Genomic DNA, 22,209 nt, shown 5'->3' with positions numbered 1-22,209 from the left:
CTTAGTATCTTCTCATGCCTTTAGGCATCGGTCGGTTGTAGACGTCGATTCCAGACGGGCCCAGAAGATTGGTGAAGGTGAAGTCAGAACAAAAAATGTGTCTCGACTCCCGAGAAAAGAAGGAGCCCATGCACGTGACATTGAGGCAGGTAACGGGAGACAATATGGTGCACCTTCTACCATAGCGAGATGCTAGCTTGTCCTAGACCTTCTCTCAGGGACTCTAGTATACGATGATCGTCACATTGCTGGCTAAGAAGGTAGCAAATGATAGATTCAAGTTGGTGATTTGAAAACTGGAAAGCCTAGCCGTTACCAACCTGTCACTGATCAAGAAAATATGCATCATCTTGCAACCTAAGTAGGTGCGGTAGGGAGCGTTTACATGCTCCGACCAAGGTTCATCTTCCAAGGTTGTCCCTAAGGCTGGTCTTCCCTGGCCCGTGTTTGACCAGACGCTGCCTGTCGTGGTAGCCACTTTCCAAGCACATACTGACGGGCGTGGCTGATAAAACAGGATTTCCTAACTATGCTAGGATATGCCGAAGGGTTTATGAGATAGCGCTCGGGCACGATTGATCATGACCCGCATCGGCTCAGATGTTTCACCTTACCTTTGAAACTTGTCATCTTGCTATCTCGAAGTCGGATCCAACTCACCTGAACTGTGGAGGAACCCATCATCAATTCTTCAGAGAATCGCCAGGAAACCAGGTCTCCTTTGCAGCTTCTGGAAACTACACACTCGACCAACCTTCATGACCCACCAGATCCTAACGCTCGATCGCCGAATTTGCATCAGGATCATTCGCTTCTCATTTGTAAGTTCGTTATTCGACCAATGCACGGGTAATCTGGACTTCCGCTCAGGGTCGTACAACGTCATTTCGATTCAAAACCAGCCCATTTTTTGCGAAACCTGCTTCACTCCATCACCATCTCCCCTCACCTTAAGGCCTCTTTCAAAATGGAGCAATCGCCCACAGTTCAAGAGTTTGCCTTAGCCTCTGGCGTACCTATCAGAGTTGACGGCGTCTTCAATGTCCGCGGTTTCGGCGGCTACCCCAGCAACCCCAAGCCCAACTGCTTTACGCGAGACCGGATCATCTATCGCTCAGGCCATCTCAAAGACATCACCCCGCGAGGACTTGAGCAGATTCGAGGCCTGAGAATTTCGACGATCATCGACCTTACAAACTCGGGTGAAACTAAGTCACTTTTTACCGGGAATTTGAGCCTAGATCATTGTAAAGTCGTCCATTTCCCACTGGCGAAGCATGAGTTTTCGGTTCAACAGCTGGCTGAAAAGTACAAGAGATACCTCGAGCTGGGAGAGAAGGCGAGTACACAGTTCAAGTATTGATCCGTTTCTGACATTTCTAGGCTATTGCCGAGGGCTATTACGAGCTCCTGACAGAAGGACACGAGACCATCGGGAACATACTCGCATTGATCCGCGACAATCCAAGTGATGTGTTTCTTGTGCACTGTGCAATGGGCAAGGACCGGACTGGAGTTGTGTTCGCGGTCCTTCTCTCACTAGCCGGCGTTCCCGACGACGTTATCGCCGAGGAGTATAGTCGAAGCGAATCAGCCTTGGAAGCATCTTTGCCTGAAATCGCGGCAGCAATCAAGAAAGCTATGCCGACGGTGACAGATACCGAGGCGGAGTGGAGAGCAAAGATAGTGATTCAGACCAGGTAAAATGCCTCGATACATCCTGCTCTGTGACTAACGAAGTGCCAGAAAAGAGGCAATGCTGCTTATGTTGCAGATGGTGACGGAACAGCTCAGTGGGATGAAGGAGTACCTGAAGACTTGTTGCAGTGTCAGCGACGAGGATATCAAGCGGCTCCAGGATATTCTGACTTGTACGCGGACGGGATCCAACTAAACTTCTCTGCTGCTGCTGCCCTTATCGCGAGTTGAGCCTTGAATTAAATTACTGAAGGCCTCGTTACTACCAACATGAAATTCCAATTGCTGCAGTCACGAAATGTCGAAAAGACACTACAAGCTACACAAAGCATTTGAGTCAACCAAGCAAAGGCACCCTCTCAAAACCCTCTTCAATCCCGATCAACCCTTCAACCCCAAGATCCGCTGCACCCAGCACAACCTCCCCCTCAGCAGCAGAAAAAGCCTTGCTACCAACCGTCTCGAAGTAAAGCATAGAGGTATCCAAAACACCCCCAAAAAGCGGCCACAGCGCCCGATAATCCTCCCGCGCAATTCTGAGCGCTCTCGCCTTCACCCCCTTAACCCTCCCGAATGTCTCGACCACATCCCCAAAGGCCCTCCCCTCAACCACACAAGACACAATCTTCCCCGGAAGCGTCAGCTGCGGCTTCTCTAGTATCGCCTTGACGAAGAGCCCCACATTCACCCCTTCATCCCCGGCAAGGGGCATCGTCGTCCCCGGATCAACATTGCTGAACGTCACGTACGTCCGTCCCCCATCCATCCCATAAACCGGGGTAGGACGGTACAGCGGAACGGCCATGTTACTCGCATAAGCTCCGATCCAGAGGAATGTCGTGCTCGCCCACAACTCTTTCAGATTTGTCCTAATATACTCGTCGACAGCCCGCTTACTGGCGTAATACGGGACCTTGACCCGTCCACCGCTAATAGCCGCTGTATCAGGAAGCGTCGACCAGATAAAGTGCTCCAAGCCCGAGGTTTCAGCGGCGGCTTTGGCGAGGTTTATGCCGGCTTCTGTTTCGAGGGCCATGGCTTTCTCGATTCCGTGAGTAGCCAGAGACTCGAACGGGTTCGTTACGGCGAAGATTGCGGAGGACCCGCTGAACGCGGATATCAGAGAGGGGAAGTCACTGGTATCGGCTTGCACGACTTCGATGCCTCTTTGAGTCAGGGCTCGTGCAGCCGGGCTGGAAGGGTTGCGGGTTATTGCGCGGATGGCATAGTCCGGGTTGGGGTTGGCGAGGAGGGCGTTCACCACGGATCCGCCTTGTATGCCGGTTGCGCCGACGATGGTGATAACCTTTGACATGGTTAAAAGATTGATTATGAATAGTAGACTGGTGTTTATTGAGATGATGCTCTCTCTGGCTGGAGTGGTATATTGATAGGGCCAGGAAGGGGGATGTCATGGCCTTAAATAGACATCGGGTTTGCCCTCAACATGTCGATATATTCTTCCTAAGCCACAGAGACACAGTCCATACACCAGATGATTTGTCACGAATGCGGACTTGACTAATTGTCCACTGAACTGAAGATGCGGGCTTACGTAGGGGTCTGCGGGGCTGCGGGCTGGGGCTGCGGGCAAAAGTGGAGCCCCGCAAGCCCTAAGCCTGTCCGCAGTCAGCGGGTCCAACTAACTAAGGTACGATCATGAGAGAACAAAGAGCGGTACCCTAGAGTAGTATCCATTCTGTAAGGCATATAAGCCGGTATGGGAATCCTAAGTCGTGAGCAGTTGGGTTATCGTCATATTGCCTCTCATCAAAAGACCTTGTACTCACAACCACAACCACAACCACAATCAACCCGACACTCATCAAGCAACCAAATCATCCAATCATATCTACAATCATAGAAGCAATTCAAAATGCGAATCACAGAACTCCTCCTCCCGCGCTTCAAAACAGACCCTGAGTCGCAAAGCAGCTTCAACTCCCTTGCCCCCTCGCTATTTGCGCACTTCCGCGGTGTCCCAGGTCTAACTTCCTTCTTCCGCGGACGGATTCTAGTCGACCAGGGTCAGCCTATTGAAGAAAACAGTGGACGTGGGGTACTAATTCTTGGTATGTGCTCACAACTACCTTACTAGCTGGCTTTGCTCTGTTGTTGTTCAAGCGGATATTGACGGGCCGCAGAATGGGATGACCTCTCGTCCTTCCACGCTTTCTACCCAGACTCCCCAACATTCCGATCCTTCGTTACGATCGCGAAAGAGTTTGTGAAGGAACGAGAGTATCCCGAGCTCTTTAAGGCTGTCGACTCATGTGTTACGGCTGCGGAGGCGGGCATTATGCATATTTTGAAGGTTGTTGAGGGGAAGGAGACAGAGGGGGTTTGGAATAACCTGAAACGGGCTCTACAGAGAGGAGAGATGGGGGCAGTGGCCTTCTCGAGTGCGATCGGGGTTGAGGAGCAGAAGGGATATTTTTTGGGGATGGTTGGGTGGAGGAGTTTGGAGGTAAGTACATCTACCTGAATTAGGAGGTAATGGAGGAGCTGACTTGACGACAGGATTACGAACGATTGAGGACAAACGCCGAGGTTATCAAGGCTCTTGAGGAGCTCGGCGCTGGTGGAGTGCTACTTAATATAGTCGTGCAGGTGGAGCGTATGGCAATCTAAACTTCCTCGATTGTGAACGACTATACGGGAGCAGAGGCGGCCTCGAGGATGCAGGAGTGAAGTTCTTCTACTTTGGCTTTTGGCTTGCTTGCCATTATATACAGTAACCGGTAATAGTATCAGTATCAATCTCTTCTCACCACCCACCGCCTCTCTATACAGTAAAGTCAGCCAAACTATCAAACGCCTCCACAGCATCAAGCCCCTGACACGGCACAAGCAGCAACCTCTCAAACGGTTCCAGCCTTCGCGGCGTAGAAACCAGCCAGCACTCTAAGAACTTCTCGTAGGGCATCGTCCCGCCAGATCCATATCTAAAGCCAGACCCAAGCCCACTTGCAGTTTCAGACGTCAGCGCACCATCTTCGCGGTTACTCCATGCCCTCGCAGCCGACGAAACCGGCAGCTTTGCCAGCGTCGGCAGTCCGATACAGATACCTTCACGATGTATCGAATTCACGCCGTAGAGCATGTAGATTACGACTGCGGTGCGGCGGATACATTCGGCTATGATCCAGGTTTGTCGGTCTGTGGGAGGCTCGGCCTGGGAGCGGGAGAGGAGTTTGAGTGCGCGCGTCATTAGGATGCCTCCTTGTTGTTCGGCTAGAGAGCGCTGCTTGATGTCGGTGTCGCGGTGGAAGAGGCGGATTATTTGGTAGAGGAGGAGAGCTTGTAAGTTGGCGAGGTCGTCGAAGAGCGAAGGCGTTGCTTGCTGCTCAGGCTGGAGCAAGTTGTTGACCTCGGCCTCGATGATGCGGAACATCATATCCCAATTTCTTTCGGATGAGAGACATGAACATGATGAAATACCGTATGTAGTCCGGATAGATCGTGGCATTGAATCGTCGTAAAGCTGTCCGTGGATGAAGATATTTTCGCCCATTTCGGCAAAGTCACCGGGGTAGCTTTTCAATGCGTCGATGAGCCACTGCCAGGTTGTGTTGATTCCTTGGATGGGTGGGACTTCGCCTAGAGGACCCAGGAATTTTCTTATACTTGTAGTTGGTACGCCGTGAATTGCAGGGGTGTGCGATAAGACGAGGTCTGATGTTAATCCGTTGGGAGACGATAGGCATACATCGAGAGAAAAAATGTCTGGGAATGTGCCAGTTTCGAGAAATTCCATCACTGGAGTATCAGAGATATTCAACAGCGCTGTCAAAGTATCTTTGTTCGCACTGTCAGCTGCCCCAGAGCTAGGTGACTCATCGCTCGATGACCTGGTGGGCGGATAAGCATATTGGCAGTTTTTCCTCGTTTTGCGACAATAGTCGCAAGTCGGATAGGCAAGATTGCATTTTCGGCGGCCTCTAAAGCAGGCGTTGCATGATTTGCGTCGTAGAGACATGATGATGTAGTGAGTTGTAGATGGGAAGGTTTGCTTACCTGGTCGATGAATTAAGGTTGCGGAGATTGAGGCCGAGGGCCGGATCCGAGCCTGCATTACTAATGGATCTAGAAGGAGTAAGTAAGCACTAGGCTGATGGGCTAACTATAAGTTATCTCACCAGTGCTCCTATTGAATATTTTCTCAAACATCAAAATATTAATCTATGTTGGCGTGTGTCTCCTCGTGGGTCTCCTCGTGGGACGATCATGATCGCATGATTCCTTCGGCAGCTCTTTGTATACCTCATTGAAGGGTGAAGAGGAAGGATTTGAACTGTCGAATAGCTATAATCTTTGTAGTTTACATGTAGTTCTGGCTGATCTTTCAGTGTTCCGGGTTCTTTATATACCTCTCCAATGCCATTAGTAATAGTACTTCTCGAATCGCTTTGGGAGTCCCATGGAATGAGATGGCCACTTCCAGAGGGTGGATGGGTCTATTCATGGCAGCATCCGGAATTCGCTCAGTACCCTTGGAATCGCATGGACTCGAAGTGTGACGAATCATCTGCCGGCAATTGTCCTCGCTGCCAGGTATAAAAGGTACCTCAGGGCGCTTTCTGTACTTTCCTTCTTTAACTACCCACCACCCTCTAGCTGGGTAGTAGGAGCAACAGTGTCCGGTGATGCACCGTGGAGTCGTCGAGTTGCCTCCCACGGTGCATCATCGCACAATCTTGTTCCATCTCCCTGTTGTTTGTAGAGGTTTTGATTTTTCAAGGTAAGTGTTTATAAAGTGCTTAACTAGGTCAGGGCATAGCAAATGGCCATTTGATGCTAATGGTATACACTGCACATCCTAAACTTGTGCTGCAGCAGTAAGTCCTTTTAATCTTCTGGTAATGGCTATGATATTTCAGGTCAGAACAATGTTCAAGACTTTGGATAGATCCAGACACTGCATGTTATGGACCGTTAAGGCTCTCAGAAGCTTCGTATCCTTTGGTCCCTACATACCTTGGAACCCAGAGATAAACACAGAAGGCGAAACCAGGAGTTTTCCAAGGACTCCTCCATCTTAGTACTTAATGGTCATCGGGTGCTCCATTACTCTTAGTATTTGCATCACCAAACCCACCGGGCAACACAGCAATTCATGACTGGGCCTGGAGCGTAATAGCTCGCTCTCTAGCTCAAGAATCATGCAGCCCGATGTCTGCCTCAGGCTAAGAATGGCTGGTCTAGTTATTAGAGTGGGGGCCGTTTTGACCCCGCGAAGCCAGCTTGATGAACTCCATCCATCAACAACCATTCAAGCAGGCCTAAACCATCAAAAGTTCCTACCATATCCATTTCAATGGCAGACCCCCTTTCGACAGCATCCGAAGTGATCGCCGTCCTCGAACTCAGTGGGCGCGTATCCGCCCGCCTAAACCGAATCACGAGAGTAAGTGGCAATGGCTCGCTCTCGCTGCACCCCGACGAAAAACAAGAACTCCAAGCGATGCTGATGACGTTTATGGCGAACCTACGTGCGTTTGTTGCAATCTTTGAAAATGATACATCGGGCGTCCCGCGAGACGTCATGGCCTCGTTTGAAGAGCAGCTGTATACCGCCAAGAAGCTGCTCGAGCGGCTGGTTGAGCGCTTTGGGGCCGTTTCTACGTCTGATCTTGCCTCTAGAGGTAGTAGGGGTGGTGTTGGTGGTGGGAAGTTGTATCTTGTTCAGAGGGAGATTCGCGATGCGTTTGCGAAGATTCAGGGGATTGCGCTTAGGTTGGAGGAGTTGAGGAGTGCTGTGCAGTAGGATTGCTGTTCGAAACTTGCGTCTTGACGATATTAGCTAATTTCACTATTAGACTTCAAATCAACGCATCGCATAGCCGAGAGAAGATTGCCGCTTCTGTTGAAGATACTGCGAAGCCAGTCCAGGTTACCGTCCGGGCGCCACCGAAGCTGCCTGGGCAAGGGGCACGACTTAGTGAGCCAGAGCTCACTAACGCGGACTTTTCACCGGTCGAGCGCTACGTAAAGAGCCTTACATCTCGCGAGAAGCAGTACTTCTCTCGCCTGGTGTTTGAAGATGGCAGGAATTATAGCTTGACATTAAAATATCCTACGGTAAGCTCAGAAGGCATGAGATATCTAAGCTGACTCCGTGTTTAGGAATCAGCTTTAGCTTCCGACATGCCTCAAGAAATGTCAAGCCTTGATGCTATACGTACGTGGTGCGAGGAGTCGCCTACCACTGCAACTACTTGCAATGGCTGTTTCCGGCTTTTGTGAGCCTATCACCTAGAGAATCTTCGTATATCGTACTGATGATGCAGCATCTGCGGCAAATCAAAAACGCCCGGAGGAATTTCCTTGCCGCAGAAAGGCTTCGCTGGAATTATGGAGAAGTTGAGTTTACCGCGGAGCTTCTTCCAGCTCTTGTTAAGTGGTGGGTATGACATCTAGGCGCAGCATTCAGGTCTAAGTAGGGACTACAGGCACTTCAAAACTTATCAAAGAAGACGCCATAGCTGGCTCAAAGGCATCAGGTAATTAAACAAAGCATCCGAGCCTTTTCTATTCAACTGATAATTTTAGGCTATGCTTTCCGTACACCACTGTCTCGAACCGAAGACTGGACCGTGGCCGTCTACTGGGATTCCTCTACTCACGTCACCAACGCCTTGGTCCACGGACTTCAAGGGGACGAGAGATCCACTTTGCTTAGTTATGTATCCGATGCGGCGAATGATGCTTGCCATCCGATGTTGCTCCCCATCATCCTATGTGAGATGCTGGCGACAGCCGATGCAAACGGTATCCGAGCCAATGGATTCGAATTGGCCAAGGTGGAGTTCAGGACAAACTTTTCGGGGTTCTACCAGATAAAAACCGCCGTGGTATGTTGCATGCAATGACTCTCACTCCAGGTTGACATCTAGTCTAAAGCGTAGTGCAGGATGGATCTAGCAGCACGCCCGAGAAAGAATTCGCGGAGATGACTCGAATGCTCAACTATATCATATCCCGTCTGGCTTTCCACGAGATGCGCATGCACGCTAATATGGCTCTGACGCGGCATATCCGAGAGCACGTGTCCGCTATCGAAGGCGAGTTCGACATGCTGTCAAAGGCCCCAAGCAGTGATAAAGCCTCTACCCCGAACTCGAACCTGGGGATTCAAGTTCTAAAAAATGCATCGCGTAGACTGATGCAACGCGTAAAGCACCTGGAAGCCGAGCATGAGGCTCTTCTGCTTGAGATAGCCTGTCACTCAAAGATCGCACAGAGCCAGTTACAGATTGTGAACATCCCGAGCATTCCATCTCTGTCCAAACACTGACTAAAACAGGTATACAACCTGATTGCGCAGCGGGACAACAAGGATAACCTCAAGATGGCCGAAATATCAACCAGGATTGCGAATACAACCAAGAACGACAGCTACGCTATGCGCACGCTTGCCCTTATGAGCGTTGTCTTCCTTCCAGCTACTTTTATTGCGGTAAACTCCTCGATTAATGACTCAATTCGGATTATGCTAATGTACCTCGCCATAGTCATTCTTCTCCATGGATATGTTCGACTGGCACGCCTCCGACGGTAACAGTATTGTGACGCCGCGCTTGTGGATCTACTGGGCCGTCACAACTCCGCTTACACTTCTCGTCGCTGTCATCTGGCTTGTCCTTTATAGAAGACATCTAGGCCGTGAAGAAGAGTTCCCGTTTGCAGCGAGGCTTGCACGGTCCCCTTCCGATACACCTTCGTGGACTGGCGTTGCTGGTGCACCAAACGCACCCTCACGACCGGTTGAATCTGGTCAGCGGGGCTCTAGAAAGATTTTCCCTTCGTCGCTGACATTGAGACTTGGTGCTCTCGTTGGGATAAAATCGAATGCTGCAGGCAAGCACGAGAAGGGGGATGAGCTGGATATACAAGAGTTGGAGATTGGGGCCGGCATTGAAAATGGTAGCACACCTGGCGCAGGCCTGCCTAGAGAAAATCCAGAGTCAAAGTCATTCGCTCGGCCCCTTAAGGTCAATACTGTTATTCAGGGGCCGCGACGATGAAAAGTGGTTATACTATACAGATCGATTGGCTACAGCTTCTTTTTGACTATCCGCCCTTTCGCCAACCGATCGAAAAAGTTCCCTTCCCTTCGCACAAACACCCGGTAAGGACATAGAGACATATCTTACTCATCAAGCTGATTTCCAAGCGCTCAGGGTAGCGGGTTGTTGTTGGTTGTTCTTTCCCAGCGCGACTCTTTCCTTCTTCGTCCGGGTCCCTGAACCGCGGCCTTTACCAACCACCGAAACGCTCGCCAGAACATCTTTCGACTACCTCTCAAATAGAGCATCTTTACTCAGTTTCTCTTGCCAAAGCAAACACACCATGACTTCCTCAACTCTCCCAGACGTCAAAATCACCATGGCCCCCGACCCATACCACTTTCCCGTCTGCGAAGAATCAAAGCGCCCGCGAGTCCTCCCCGAGCTTCTCAGTCCCGAACGCGCGATTTTGATCGGCAAGCTCAGCAGACTCGAGGTACTCAAGGACCTCGATGTGGAGGGCAAGACTTGGCCGGACGTCGACAGCGTGACGTGGGCCCTGCTGTGGCTCGCTGATGTGGAGCAGCTGGAGCGGTTCGTTAACGATTCTGTCTATTACTTCACGAGGGTCCTTGTTCCAGCGAGAAAGATCACGACTATCCTGAAGTGTGCGTCTAACAATTCTCTGCAATATCAATCGCTATATGCTGACGTGAGGTATACTAGGGGCGGGTAGACTCGAGCCCGTGGAGGCGAGCGCACCGACAGGTATCGAGGAGTGGGAGAATTTGGGTGTTGAAGATGAGGAAATGGATGTTGATGAGCCGAAGAAAGAGAGTGCGACAGATTTGGTTAGCCGTAATGAAATCCCTGGTGGTTGAACCATGGCTGACTTGACAGTGTATCGAACGCGATCCGTACTGCGCTATCACAAACGCTGGTGAGCCCCTCGAAGTCGCCCGTATCTGCCCGTCTAGCATGATGCTCTGGAGCTAATCAGAGCGTCATTTGGAGGACAACAACTTCTGGGGAATGCTAGAGTGCTTTTGGAACAAGGAGAGGGTTGACGCCTGGAGGAAGGCCGTTGCGGGCCCGGATGGAACAGAAGTCCTCAAGAACATGCTCTGCCTGAGTTTGAACGCACACATGCTTTGGCGAATGGGCCGCTTCGCACTCCAACCTCTGGATTTGTCAGAGGACGGAAAGGTTCTCCGGGTGAGGTTTTTCTGGTTGCCTCTGGCGAAATACTCGATATCCATTCCCATGACCACGTTCCCGCGTCTGCCCTCTACTTTGGACCATGTCGGCAACAGCACCTTTCTCTTTAATTGTTTGACTGAGAGACCTATTCGATCTGGCGATGAAATTACGATGTCAACTACCGATCCTGCTGCACTTCCACTGCCTTCGCTGGCGCTTCTCGAGATGCAATGGATGTTGACGCGTGTATTGGGGCTGAGCGGGTTGGCTGATGCCTCGGTGGACGAGTTTTTCGACACGGATAATGTTCAGCGCCTGGGTTCTAATGTGATCATACTGCCTCCGATCAGCAGGCAGTAAAGCAGTATATTTTGCGCGGAAGAATCAATGGTGGGGCAATCGTGATATCGTTCTCGGCAGCTATGAAGGTCTGTCATCCATGGTCCATAATGATATGTTGCAAGCTTGGCTATTGATTAATTGGAGGTTATCTTCCTTTATCAGAGCTCTGATCGCTCTGCTGAAAGACATGTCTCCACAGTCACGATGTTCATCCCTGTAGCATTGGTCGCGGACTGCCCTCCGACTAGCCCTAAGCGGTTGCATCTGCCGCCTCTAGCAGGGATCCTCTTCCTTATAACGGCTGTGGGCGTAGTTCAATCTATGCAAGGCCCTCGGCGTGGGTGGCGTCTTGGGCCCTGTTTAGTGGGATACTAGTGTATCAGCCCCTCCTCTTCAAGAACACTCTTTCCCCTCCAATTCTTCATGTCGTTTCTTCACGTTTTCCCAACCGACACCATGCCATTGTCAGAAACCTACCACATTCATCCTTTGGGATGGGAGAACGACCCAGAGATTGAGCGGTACAAGATCTCCACGCTCGACTACCTCTCCGTCAGCAGCTACAACAACTACGCCCTCTTCTTCCGCCTCGCCGACTCAGAAAAGCCCAACGCCGTCAACACACTCAAAGCCGGCCTCGAGCGAACCCTCTCCCAAGTCCGGCATCTCTGCGGCACAATTGAGAAGGACCCTAGCGGTGGGCACGCCTTCACCAAGAAAAAAGACAGCACCGTCAAGTTCATCGTGCAATGGCTTGACTCTGAGCAAGACGCAGAGATCTACCCCTCCATCGACGAGATCGAAGAAGCCAACTTCGCCGCCATCAAGCTGGGCGATCTTGACCTCTGGAGCGTCCCACCCATGACATACGGCGAGAAATCAGAAGCCCATCCGAACGCTCACCCTGTCGTTGCAGCTTACAAGGCGAATTTCGTACGCGGGGGGCTCGTCTTCATTATGCATCACCACCACTACGCTAACGATGTCATGGGCTGGGCAGGGCTTACGCATCAGCTTGCGGATAATTGCTATGCGATTCTGAAGAACACCCCATTCCCAGAATGGGATTCAGCGAATCTTGATCTCTCTCGTCTGACGAAACCGGATCCGCCTGAGACTGAGCTCATAGATGGACCGCCGCAGCCGCAGCGCCATCCCGAGCAGCTGGATGGAATATCGCTTCTCTTTCATCTTCCGAAGAGCAAAGCAGCTGAATTGAAACGTCTCGCGACACCAAAAGATGGAACGTGGATCTCAACGTACGATGCCTTCTCGGCGTTTCTCTGGCGCACCCTTACGCGTCTCCGTGCTCCGGTGTTTAAACCAGACCCTGAAAGCCATCTCCTCTGGGGCGAAGCCGTCGATATGAGACGCCGCTTGCACTCCCCGCCCGTTCCGCCGCGGATTCAAGGAAACGTGGCCTCTGCGGCGTTGAGCAGCAACTCTCCCCCGAGTATAACCCATCCAACAGTATCTGAAATCGTCTCCACCTGGCCGCTCTGGAAACTAGCGGCTTATATACGACAAATGACAGATAGTGTGACGCAGGAGGGACTCGATGCTATGCTGGATATGGTCTCGAAAATCCGCGATAAAACAGCGCTTAATACGAGGATTGATTCGTTTAGCCCGATGAGTATCCTTCAGACGGACCATCGGGATGCGAATATCACGGCTGCAGACTTCGGGTTTGGGACTCCGATTACGTACCGCCATTTGCTGGATTGTGTTACGAATGGGGTTGTTGTGATTTATCCGCCTAGGGTTGGGGAGTATGAGGGGTGTGAGTTCTCCATCTTCTATGAGAGGGATCTTGGGGGTGAGCTTGTGAGGGATGAAGAGTTTGCACGGTTCTTTGAGTTTAGGGGCGTGGATGGGGTTGACATTGCTAGTACTAAGGAGGTGCCTATTTATGTATAGCGGATAATAGAGGCAGGGCTTGAAGTCTCCAATGTATTTGGCATGGACTGCGGCTGGGTTGCATGGTGCCAGATCAATCTACGGGGGTCTCATTCTTCCTGCCCCAGTGCCCTCGTGTACAAAGAGGCTGTTGTAAAGTTTTTGCATACCTGACTACATTAGCCCCCGGTTTCCAGGCCACACAGACATGGCTACGTATCTAGCTGCAACAATTGGAGCAGGGTATCTATAGCGCCCAGGTGCACTAGACAGGGATGCCACATTGCCCAGCCCAGTATCTGACGTATATGACGGGCCTACCCCTCCTATTCTCCTTCCCCTCTCCCTCTATATCTTTCCACGACTAAATAGATCCTCCGGGATTTCAAGACATTACCCCTATCCGACCATCAACCTTTTGTTCCTTCTTCAATATCGAGAATGCCATTTACGCCCCTTCCCTACGAGCTTGCCGAGACAATCCGCTCCCTCAAATCCCAATACTGCCGGCACGCCGACACAAACAACATCCCCGCGTGGAAGCGCCTCTTCTTCCCCTCCGTGACAGCCCGCTTCTGCGCCCCCGACGGGTCAATCCTGATCGAGAACGGAACGTCCTACTTCTTCAGTAACCGCGATCAGCTCGTCAACCACTTCGCCGTTGCCTTTGCACAGCAGCAGGCAATTCATGTTGTTGGATCTGGGGAGTTGGAATACGTCACAAAGGAAGATGGAAGTATCAATGAGAAGCAGGTGAAGGCGGTTTGGTCGTGTGTGTATCATGCTGCGAGTCCCGGGGTGGAGGGGGGGTGGAGTGGCACGGGTGGGGAGTATTATTATGAGATTTGGAGGAAGGAAAGGGGGGAGTGGGTTATTGGGGACTTGAGGTTTGTGAGGAATTATTGGAGGCCGAATGTTCATTAGTGGCCTGGGATAAGACGGGTGAGTCGGAATCTCTGGGTGAATGGTGAGATTGATGCTTGGGCTGTCTAGCTTCTGGGGTAATCATTATGTTACTAGGCACCTCAGATCAAGTGATTGCTTCCCAAATAACCAGTGTCTGCCAATATTCTGCGCAGCTGGGGTGGTCGAAGCCCGGACCCGTGAGTCTCTGCGTAATAGAAAGGCGCGATAGCCATCTCTATATTGATATTGATTCTTCATCTCTCTCTCTGTCTGTTCCCTCTATGTTCTGCTCTCTCCACTTGTCATGCATCATGAATCAATATTATCATCGACTTCGGGGCTTTTATCGTCCAACGAATCTCCCCAACTTTATGCCGTTGACTCCGTTATGCTTCGAGCCATCTTCTGACAGCGACACCAGATTTGCGCGGTGCACCGTACCGTGTCAACGCAAGAGAAACGGCGGGGTAAGGTCAGTTCCATTCATCGCAATAAACAGTTCTCTTCTGACTGCCTTTTACTCCCCCCACTGAGAACAGCTACGATATCCTCTACCTAACTTGCTCGGGTAACGCCTAGCACTGGACATGTCGGACGCGGAATCTCAGACAACGATCAAGGAGCACGGACTACCCGACACCTGCATGCCTGAGTTTTCGGAGGAGTGTGGCAACGACGGCCATTACTCGTCATTGGACGCGGTCTCCTCCTTCGAATTGGAGTCCTTCAAACTTCCAGTCATTAGTTATGAGAAAATCGCCCTCGACATATTGACGAATACTAGTGCGTGGAGGAAGACAAGTTGGCTGAGGCCTTGATGACGTACGGCTCTTGTCGGATTCGGGGTCATGGGCTCCCTCAAGAGAAGCTGGATCAATGCTTTGGGCTGGTGGGATCTACTCCCTTTGGTGCAAGTCCCGTCTTTCTTCAAGCACTGGCCGATGCATGTGGGCAGTGCCGAGTATTTTATGACCTTGAGATCGAACCCAATCTCCACGGGACTGAAGGATCTGCCCTAACGACCACTGGAGCAGATACTAGCCAAGTGGACTGTAGAAACGGCACCTTGAAGCCGACCTGATATACAAACGGGTCCTTGTGCAAGCAAGAGCTAAAACGAGTCATGGACGGTCTAAGTGGCGACTGTGATTTAGCCACCTCGAACATCATCGACAGTCTATCAGGAGCCCTGGACCTATTAAAACCACTTACTTAGGCCAGTCCAAAAAGGCGCTGTCTCCTTGCTTCGCAAGTCTGAAGAAATGACTATTATGATTCAGACTCCAGATGGAATGTAGGTATTAGAAGTACGAACTACTTCGTACCTAACCAGGAATGCAAAGGGCTGCTGTTCGAACTTTCTCTTGTCGCGATAAACAGGGCCTGAGCAGCGATTCGCACCCTCTGTATCATTGATCGACCACCCCGGCGCCCACTTTCCGGTACGAAAATACCGCTCGCTTTCCCGTATGGCTAGCCCAATTATAAGGTTGGATAGACTGCCCTGTCGAGCCGAGGAATTCGAACCTCTAGGGGCGTTGGGCTGCCGATCATTGATCCTGCGAGGCGCCAAGATTGGGCTACGATGTATAGATCGATCCCACAACCCCTGGATCTACATGCCACTACCAATCGGAGTCATTGCAGCGAAAAGAGTGAAAGAAAGTCTGTTTAAGATCTGCTAGAACTGCGCCGGTAGTTGCCTGTCAATGCGTGGCGATCAGCCCTAAACGGGCCCGAGACAGACCGTGCCCCTGTTCCTGACGCTTCCATCTAGATATTGAGACTTCACGCTTGATTTAGCCTGGGTAGAATCTCAGAGTGATTATTATAAAAGGCCTCATCGCCACACTGGAACTCAACTCTTCTTTCTCCATCCTCAACTCCCCATCTTGACTCAACAAACTCTTCTCCTTATTTCTCTCTCGCGCATCGCCATCGTTACCATGTACTTCACACCCGCCCTCCTCGCAACCCTCGCCTCTGTGGCTGTTGCCCTCCCAGCCCCTATTCTTGACACCGTCACAGACGTCAGAGGCGTCCCGACCCCCGATGTTAAGTCCCTCGTAGGCCTTCCCGTCGACCTTAATGTCCGCAACTCCGAGCTTGTGGATGTTGATGCGGAGGCTGAGTACGTGAAGGTTGTTGCGCCGATCGTATGTTCCTCCATGCTCTTCTGAGCTGTGTTTTGTGCTGGGAATGTGAGAAGTGCTGACATGAATCTTGGCTTAGGGAGTTAATGTCCACGCCCGCGACTCCGAGCCTGTGGATGTTAATTCAGAGGTTGAGGATGTTAAGGTTATTGCGCCGGTCGTGAGTCCATCAATGCTCTTCTGTGCTGTGTTTTCTGTTGGGAATGGCAGAGCGCTGACATGAATTTGGTGTAGGACGTTAATGTCCGCGATCTGGAGCTTGTGGATGCTGATGCTGAGGTCGAGGATGTCAAGGTCGTTGCGCCGATTGTATGTTCCTCTTTGTATTTCTCCATGCTGGATTTGTTGTTGTGAGTGTGAGAGTGCTGATTTGAATCTTGCTTAGGGCGTTAATCTCCGCGATCTCCCCCTTCCCAAGGTACCCGTCGTCCCGCAGGTCAAAGTCCCGTCTATCCCTGCGGTGCCGAGCACGAAGACTCTCGGCGTTGATGGCGATGTGTCTGACGTGGCAGGCGTATGTTCATCCTTTATCTACACCCGTACCTTTGCTTACAAACCGAGTATAGGGCCTGAACGTCCGCTTCCTCGCCAGCGTCGCTATCCCCGACATTCCCGCCGCCCCGTTCCTGAAGCCGGTGCCTCAGCGGACGTGAACGTCAAGGCCCGCGACACCAGCGCTGAAGCGGACGCGCTGATCGGCCTCCCTGCTAACCTCCGCACTGGCGTTACAGCGGACTCCGTCGAGCTCCCTGATGTGGATGTCACTGTGCGCGGTCTTCTCCCTGTTGATGTCTCCGGTGTCGGTGGTGTTGTTCCCACCAAGTTCCTTGAGATCCCGAAGGTCCCCGCTCTGCCCAATGTTGGTGGTGCTGTTCCGGCCAACCTGCCTGAGCTGCCCAAGATCCCGCAGTTGCCGGTGGATGTTCCTGAGGTATATTATTTTCTTTTTTTTTTTTTTGGTATTTTGTGAGCTTAACTTGCTGACTGGCTCTGGGGAAATAGGTCCCGGCTGTTAGGAACGTCGTCTAAGCGCCGCTACAAGCATTGGGCTTGAGTCCAAAGATGAAGATAGACTGGATGATTCGTTGCGGCATCTGTGGAGGAAAGACGCCTTGCAAGTACGGGAGTGGATGGATTGGGTCGGATTTAGTTCGAACTGTGTATTATTCTATGCACTAGTATTTAGAGTTGTTTAATGCTACGGTAGCTGTCAATCAGGCTAGGGCTTTGCTTTTTTTTTTTTTTTTTTTTTTTTTTTTTCTTCGAGGTCTTAAAACAGTGCTATTTTTTGTTATTGTTAGGGTTGCGCGCTTTCTCTGAGGTCAACGTCCCTTAGGGTTCTCTACTGCCGCAGTACGGCCTCCTATAGTAGTCTACAGAATCATTTGAACCCTTCCAAAAGAAGTATGTGAAGAACGCAAGGCGGACATAGCAGAGAGCATAGCAATAATTCGCTTAGATATATCATTTCGATGGAACCAGGCCATTAAAGGACTTCTACGTGGCTAACAATAGAACCTTGGACATGCTGTATTTAATGTATCAATTATGTTCCTTTAGAGTCGTGGGTCTTTGATGACTTCTTCTGAAGCGCTGGGCGTTTGTGAGCTGTCCTTGCAAGCTGATCGGTGTATAGATAATTTACTTGCAATAGTAACTATTTCCAAAGTGCGAGTGGAGGTAGACGGGACCGGACTGAGCACTTCGTTAGCGATGCAGATGGATGCTTATGATAGGTATCATCATATATTGAATTCAATGGTAGGATATAATCTGCGTATATTGATGTGAAGTCTTCCACACTCCATCCATCCATCTTAACATAATAGTTGAGCTTTGCAGTGATTAGAGCGAAACCATGGAGTATTTTGGTATACATGATAGCAGATTTAGAGAATCTGAACCCAGGATCATTAGCGGAATGACTCGAACATTCTAAGCTTCTTCTAACTCCTTAAGTTCTCTCAGCGTCGAATCTTTGGCGCGAGATTGCGGTGTAGATCGCATCCGCACGCTATTTGTGGGGTGCTGATGATCGACAGTTAGGGCTATTTTGTGTGGCCATGACTGGAGAATTGTGGGGTATGTACATTGAGATGGCCACGAGGGTCCTATTAATGCGGAGCAGCTGAAGAACTATCTATGTGATTGACGTGATCGTTGTTGATATAGGGAAAGTGTCATCGCCATGGTTAAAGGCTAGAGATCGATAGATCGGTGGGTCGGTCCCTGATCTACAGGAGGCTGCCAATCGCATGGGACTACATGCGAGATAGATGAAGGGACCCGCTATATGAGGACTGATAAACATTGCAATTTACTGTAAAGATCTAAAGTGCGGGGTCTATTTGCCTCTACACGGCTTGTTGAGGTCGAACATGCTCCATAGATCTTCGACGCAAAGGAGAAGGTACGTTCGTCTCTAGATATTCAAAGGTATAAGAAGGCCCAACTCCTCGTGCTTAAGGATATCATCTTCAAGCACTCAGTCCCATCATCACACACTTCCAACCCTTCCATCCCTCTTATCCATTCAAAATGCACTTCAAGGCCACCGCCCTCGCCTCCCTCCTCTCCCTCGCCGCTGCAGGCCCCATCTCCGCCCGCGAATCCAGCTGCGCCACCAATGCCGTGACGACCCTGAACTCCCTCACAGAGGAAATCAACACCCTCAAGACCACGACCCAGAACATCAACGCCGCCAACTTTTTCGTCGGCGTTCCCGTATGTCGCTCTTCTATGCCCGCGTTTACCCTCTATATCCAGTCTATCAACAAGCTAACAGACTCAGAACGTGATTTCTGGAACAGTAAACACCATCACCAAGGCCTCCAACGCAGTTACAACTCTCCAGTGTAACGAGGAGCTCAGCGAGGAGGACCAGAAGAAGGTTTGCACTGCTGCTGAGGCTTTCGTCACCGCCGACGAGGGCCTCATCAAGTCCCTCTCCGAGAGGAAGAACCTCTTGACGCTCACGCCTTTCGCCCCGCCTCTTCTTGAGGTCTCGCGCCAGCTTGAAAGGGTCACGGATGTATGTCAAAGTGCACATTCCTACTGCGGGTGAAGAAAACGTGCTAACAAGACCTTTAGAACGTGGTCTTCTCTGCTCTTGAGGCGGCTCCGACCTGTGCCGGCAGCGTGAAGGAGCTGGCTCAGGCTCTTGGTGACGATGTTAAGCAGCTCGAGGAGGATCTTGACCCTAACCCTCAGCACTAGGGTACTATCTGGAACTTCGTATTGAATTAAGTAGATGAGGAAGTTCTCGAGACTTTGATGCTGGGACCTTTGCCTGGGATTGTCTGAAAGAAGATTCTCTTTTCTGTACATATATAGACATTGTTTAATAGATATACCCCCGTTTCTTCTTACTCCAGTGACTGTTCTGTAATCGCATCGAGCGATTTCCTTGCTTTCAATCCCATTGTATTGATTATATCTGGTAGGAACCCAGAGCAAAAGGACAGATATAGATATTGCAGTGAGCCTGACTCGCCTCTAGGAGGCGCACTTAGTGTATGATTCAAACATAATGGCAAAAGCTACTGATTCCTGAGTGAGCGGTTAAGAATGTTTAGCTAAAATCCAATTGCATGTCTCTCTCTCTCAGCAATGTAAGCTATAACCAGTGCAGGTCTGGACTCTTAAGTGCCAATATCAGTGACCCTCGCCAAAGGACATTCAATCTATAAGCGTAGCATCTAAGCCTAAACCGGTCAGCACGAAATTTAACCACCTGATTGCACCAATCCCCCTCTACGGACTTCTGACTTACCTTTTGTCCGCCTCTTTCCTTTAGGGTGGAGAGCGCTGGGTAAAAACGTGATGAGTGGAGCCCTTGAAGACCTACCAAAATGATCTTCATACTTGTTAGATTAGAAATGGTGTCATGTTTATGCTATTAGTAGCGTGCTTCGAAGGGCCCCAGATCTCGAGGATCTGTCAATCATGCAAGGCTGTCTGTTGCCCTAATCTGGCAATAGTCATTCCGTGTCTGCAGCTGCAGGTGCGATGCAGGATTACACTATCCCCGAGTGCCATGTGGTTACCCAAATCCTCCTATAGCAGAGTATAAAAGAGACAATCACTCGGGTTAATTTCCCGTCTTTACTCTGCCATACCACACCGCACTCCAACCCTCCAAGTCTCTTTTCCACTTCTCACTCTCCCACCTCAATGCACTTTAAGACCGCCGCCCTTTCTGCCCTCCTCTCGGTGGCTACTGCCCTCCCTGCTGCCTTCGACGAATTCAGCTGCGTCGACAACGACGTCACCGCACTCAACAACCTCTCATCCGGCGCCAAAGCCCTGCAAGGCCCAGTCGAAGCCCTGAATTTCGATAACATATCAGACACTGCTCTAGTACGCAATCCATCCCACTGATCTCAGATCCATCGTAAGACCATAATAGCTAACAAACCAACCAAGCCACCAACCTCGAGGCCGTGAACCTCAACTGCGGCGCCGAGGTCGGCGCCGAGGTCAGCGCCTAAGATCAGGAGAAGCTGTGTGCTGCAACAGAAGGCGTATGTCCCGCCGTTTCCTGCTCCAGGGAACCATGAAAGACCATAACCAGCATGCTAACTGCTTATCCTATGGTAGTTCATAACCGCCAACGAAGACTTCGTCAAGATCCTCACGCGGCAGAGCGGCTGGCTAATGAACAGCTCTTGTGCCTCGCCGTTGGTCGCGGCCGTGCACCTCCTTGGGCGTGACGTCGACCAGGCTGTTCCGCAGGCCGTTGAGGTTACGCCTGTTTGTGCTAAGGATGTGCAGGAGTTAAAGAGTGGATTTGTAGAAGGGGTTGAGATGCTCCGGGGGGCTCTGGCGCCGATTGGGTTGACGGATTCTTTCCAGGGGTAATGGTTGTGAAAGCTTTCTTCTTGGATGTCATGTTGTTACATTATGATATATAGAGTAAGTTTGATTTACACTGAATGAGAGATATATAAATACATCTTTGCACATTAAACGCTAGATAGAGCCTAGCTGGGCTTTTGGGACAAGACTATGGTAAAGCAAGACAGCCTAAAGATCGGTCGATTTTAGGGGGTTGGTTGGATCTGACAGTTCCACTATTATTGAGCCGCTGACTGGTATACCTACCGTACCTAGGTACTCTCTACCCAACTCCAACCCCGATACGCACCTTGACCATCCTCGACAGCCACTACTGGTCGAAGTCCCGACTTACGGGGCGAAATCGAAACCAGGAGGTCTGGGTTTGTTTGTAGTCCTTACTGACAGAATGCGTGGGTGACGAGTCGTCGGGATGCAGATTGAATTTGTACGTTATGCGTGAAGCACAAGTGGTTTGTAGTTTTTACATGTAGGTATGTGGCTAAATGCGCTGCATGCAGGTGACAGTTCATGTAAAGGACCACCTGCAAGATACAGTATATCTACCTATACTATGGTACCTCGTATGGTACTCAGGTACCTACCACTATTCCAAGCCAAAAGCCAAAGGACGAACCAGGTATTGGGTGGAAATGAACGCCGTCTGTGCCAATACTGTTTATTGGCGTCTCGAATCTCGGCTGGCCCCGGGGCGGGTCGAGCCCGCTCGCTACCAAATCTCAAGTTCCTGGGAAGCTGGACAGCCATGTGGCTCTACGGAGTAAACGGAATTCGGACTAACTTGACTGCTATATGTTCTTCCTACCTACCTTGTATCCACTGGTAACTGGGTGGCTGGCTATTTACTGCTGTGCTATAGTACTAACTGCCTATCATTACCAAAGCTCCTCACCGTCGACGAAGCCCTGATCCAGGCGCTCTCCAGCAAGAGCAGCATCGCGAGAGAGACTACCTTCGGGACTTCGTTGCGAATGCGGTTCGGGCGCTTGGGGATGCTACTGAGGTACGTACCATAGTAATGTTAATGGGTGTCCCTGCCCTTGGTTCTTTGTTTTTGTACCGCTGCTAGTCACAGCTTGCAGAAACTAGTCTCCTCTGTTGTCCACGCGGCACCCGTTTGCGCTGCGGGAATCGAGCAGCTTGGG

General features: G+C 50.7%; 13 protein-coding genes across 13 annotated transcripts; 11 read left to right on the top strand and 2 right to left on the bottom strand.

The window, feature by feature from the left end:
- Nucleotides 1-967: 967 nt before the first annotated feature.
- Nucleotides 968-1,894, top strand: BDW74DRAFT_168590 (tyrosine-protein phosphatase; the record flags this gene model as incomplete). The annotated part of the gene is made up of 3 exons (XM_073726861.1): nt 968-1,339; nt 1,384-1,700; nt 1,747-1,894. 3 exons carry the CDS (start codon nt 968-970, stop codon nt 1,892-1,894), a joined length of 837 nt encoding a protein of 278 aa, XP_073582894.1.
- Nucleotides 1,895-2,035: 141 nt separating this feature from the next.
- Nucleotides 2,036-3,013, bottom strand: BDW74DRAFT_185802 (NmrA/HSCARG family protein; the record flags this gene model as incomplete). Its single annotated transcript, XM_073731126.1, has 1 exon — nt 2,036-3,013. One exon carries the CDS (start codon nt 3,011-3,013, stop codon nt 2,036-2,038), a length of 978 nt encoding a protein of 325 aa, XP_073582893.1.
- Nucleotides 3,014-3,574: 561 nt separating this feature from the next.
- Nucleotides 3,575-4,329, top strand: BDW74DRAFT_179256 (uncharacterized protein; the record flags this gene model as incomplete). The annotated part of the gene is made up of 3 exons (XM_073729423.1): nt 3,575-3,770; nt 3,843-4,165; nt 4,219-4,329. The coding sequence occupies 3 exons, from the start codon at nt 3,575-3,577 to the stop codon at nt 4,327-4,329; spliced, it is 630 nt and encodes a 209-aa protein (XP_073582892.1).
- A 26-nt stretch (nt 4,330-4,355) lies between these two features.
- On the bottom strand, nt 4,356-6,005 carry BDW74DRAFT_155201 (Zn(II)2Cys6 transcription factor domain-containing protein). Its single transcript, XM_073724792.1, has 2 exons — nt 5,838-6,005; nt 4,356-5,784 (listed from the first exon to the last, which is right to left on the bottom strand). Exons 1-2 carry the CDS (start codon nt 5,866-5,868, stop codon nt 4,484-4,486), a joined length of 1,332 nt encoding a protein of 443 aa, XP_073582891.1. The 5' UTR covers nt 5,869-6,005; the 3' UTR covers nt 4,356-4,483.
- An 873-nt stretch (nt 6,006-6,878) lies between these two features.
- Nucleotides 6,879-8,225, top strand: BDW74DRAFT_32674 (uncharacterized protein). Its single transcript, XM_073732525.1, has 3 exons — nt 6,879-7,461; nt 7,518-7,779; nt 7,825-8,225. Exons 1-3 carry the CDS (start codon nt 7,016-7,018, stop codon nt 7,942-7,944), a joined length of 828 nt encoding a protein of 275 aa, XP_073582890.1. The 5' UTR covers nt 6,879-7,015; the 3' UTR covers nt 7,945-8,225.
- A 141-nt stretch (nt 8,226-8,366) lies between these two features.
- BDW74DRAFT_155198 (uncharacterized protein) lies at nt 8,367-9,284 on the top strand. The gene is made up of 3 exons (XM_073724791.1): nt 8,367-8,552; nt 8,612-9,157; nt 9,213-9,284. Exons 1-2 carry the CDS (start codon nt 8,418-8,420, stop codon nt 8,993-8,995), a joined length of 519 nt encoding a protein of 172 aa, XP_073582889.1. The 5' UTR covers nt 8,367-8,417; the 3' UTR covers nt 8,996-9,157; nt 9,213-9,284.
- On the top strand, nt 8,826-9,914 carry BDW74DRAFT_32677 (uncharacterized protein). Its single transcript, XM_073732526.1, has 3 exons — nt 8,826-9,157; nt 9,213-9,829; nt 9,882-9,914. The coding sequence occupies exons 1-2, from the start codon at nt 9,050-9,052 to the stop codon at nt 9,723-9,725; spliced, it is 621 nt and encodes a 206-aa protein (XP_073582888.1). The 5' UTR covers nt 8,826-9,049; the 3' UTR covers nt 9,726-9,829; nt 9,882-9,914.
- Nucleotides 9,915-10,050: 136 nt separating this feature from the next.
- On the top strand, nt 10,051-11,267 carry BDW74DRAFT_179253 (uncharacterized protein; the record flags this gene model as incomplete). Its single annotated transcript, XM_073729422.1, has 4 exons — nt 10,051-10,375; nt 10,434-10,558; nt 10,608-10,647; nt 10,708-11,267. 4 exons carry the CDS (start codon nt 10,051-10,053, stop codon nt 11,265-11,267), a joined length of 1,050 nt encoding a protein of 349 aa, XP_073582887.1.
- Nucleotides 11,268-12,199: 932 nt separating this feature from the next.
- On the top strand, nt 12,200-13,186 carry BDW74DRAFT_155194 (uncharacterized protein). The gene has a single exon (XM_073724790.1). It carries the CDS (start codon nt 12,207-12,209, stop codon nt 13,167-13,169), a length of 963 nt encoding a protein of 320 aa, XP_073582886.1. The 5' UTR covers nt 12,200-12,206; the 3' UTR covers nt 13,170-13,186.
- Nucleotides 13,187-13,589: 403 nt separating this feature from the next.
- Nucleotides 13,590-14,872, top strand: BDW74DRAFT_179251 (uncharacterized protein; the record flags this gene model as incomplete). The annotated part of the gene is made up of 2 exons (XM_073729421.1): nt 13,590-13,920; nt 14,634-14,872. The coding sequence occupies 2 exons, from the start codon at nt 13,590-13,592 to the stop codon at nt 14,870-14,872; spliced, it is 570 nt and encodes a 189-aa protein (XP_073582885.1).
- A 1,128-nt stretch (nt 14,873-16,000) lies between these two features.
- On the top strand, nt 16,001-17,236 carry BDW74DRAFT_179250 (uncharacterized protein; the record flags this gene model as incomplete). Its single annotated transcript, XM_073729420.1, has 5 exons — nt 16,001-16,210; nt 16,287-16,367; nt 16,442-16,516; nt 16,593-17,138; nt 17,210-17,236. The coding sequence occupies 5 exons, from the start codon at nt 16,001-16,003 to the stop codon at nt 17,234-17,236; spliced, it is 939 nt and encodes a 312-aa protein (XP_073582884.1).
- A 1,509-nt stretch (nt 17,237-18,745) lies between these two features.
- BDW74DRAFT_179249 (uncharacterized protein) lies at nt 18,746-19,423 on the top strand (the record flags this gene model as incomplete). The annotated part of the gene is made up of 3 exons (XM_073729419.1): nt 18,746-18,931; nt 18,999-19,238; nt 19,298-19,423. The coding sequence occupies 3 exons, from the start codon at nt 18,746-18,748 to the stop codon at nt 19,421-19,423; spliced, it is 552 nt and encodes a 183-aa protein (XP_073582883.1).
- A 957-nt stretch (nt 19,424-20,380) lies between these two features.
- BDW74DRAFT_179248 (uncharacterized protein) lies at nt 20,381-21,067 on the top strand (the record flags this gene model as incomplete). The annotated part of the gene is made up of 3 exons (XM_073729418.1): nt 20,381-20,566; nt 20,647-20,685; nt 20,807-21,067. The coding sequence occupies 3 exons, from the start codon at nt 20,381-20,383 to the stop codon at nt 21,065-21,067; spliced, it is 486 nt and encodes a 161-aa protein (XP_073582882.1).
- Nucleotides 21,068-22,209: the final 1,142 nt, after the last annotated feature.

The sequence above is a fragment of the Aspergillus multicolor genome, assembly GCF_047715735.1.
Source record: "Aspergillus multicolor strain CBS 133.54 unplaced genomic scaffold BDW74scaffold_16, whole genome shotgun sequence".
Taxonomy (NCBI): Eukaryota; Fungi; Ascomycota; class Eurotiomycetes; order Eurotiales; family Aspergillaceae; genus Aspergillus; species Aspergillus multicolor.
Note: the sequence above shows the minus strand (reverse complement) of the source record. Positions and strands in the feature narration are given on the sequence as shown.

What these genes read in the sequence shown, in the direction of transcription:
- BDW74DRAFT_32674 (XM_073732525.1), top strand. Translation starts at nt 7,016, where the DNA reads ATGGCAGACCCCCTTTCGACAGCATCCGAAGTGATCGCCGTCCTCGAA. An exon ending in GAGTTGAGGAGTGCTGTGCA is followed by an intron (nt 7,462 to 7,517) that starts GTAGGATTGCTG and finishes TTTCACTATTAG; the next exon opens with ACTTCAAATCAACGCATCGC. An exon ending in TGACATTAAAATATCCTACG is followed by an intron (nt 7,780 to 7,824) that starts GTAAGCTCAGAA and finishes CTCCGTGTTTAG; the next exon opens with GAATCAGCTTTAGCTTCCGA.
- BDW74DRAFT_155198 (XM_073724791.1), top strand. Translation starts at nt 8,418, where the DNA reads ATGTTGCTCCCCATCATCCTATGTGAGATGCTGGCGACAGCCGATGCA. An exon ending in ACCAGATAAAAACCGCCGTG is followed by an intron (nt 8,553 to 8,611) that starts GTATGTTGCATG and finishes AGCGTAGTGCAG; the next exon opens with GATGGATCTAGCAGCACGCC.
- BDW74DRAFT_155194 (XM_073724790.1), top strand. Translation starts at nt 12,207, where the DNA reads ATGCATCACCACCACTACGCTAACGATGTCATGGGCTGGGCAGGGCTT.
- BDW74DRAFT_155201 (XM_073724792.1), bottom strand. Translation starts at nt 5,868, where the DNA reads ATGTTTGAGAAAATATTCAATAGGAGCACTG. An exon ending in AATATTCAATAGGAGCACTG is followed by an intron (nt 5,785 to 5,837) that starts GTGAGATAACTT and finishes TACTCCTTCTAG; the next exon opens with ATCCATTAGTAATGCAGGCT.
- BDW74DRAFT_32677 (XM_073732526.1), top strand. Translation starts at nt 9,050, where the DNA reads ATGGCCGAAATATCAACCAGGATTGCGAATACAACCAAGAACGACAGC. An exon ending in TTCCAGCTACTTTTATTGCG is followed by an intron (nt 9,158 to 9,212) that starts GTAAACTCCTCG and finishes ACCTCGCCATAG; the next exon opens with TCATTCTTCTCCATGGATAT.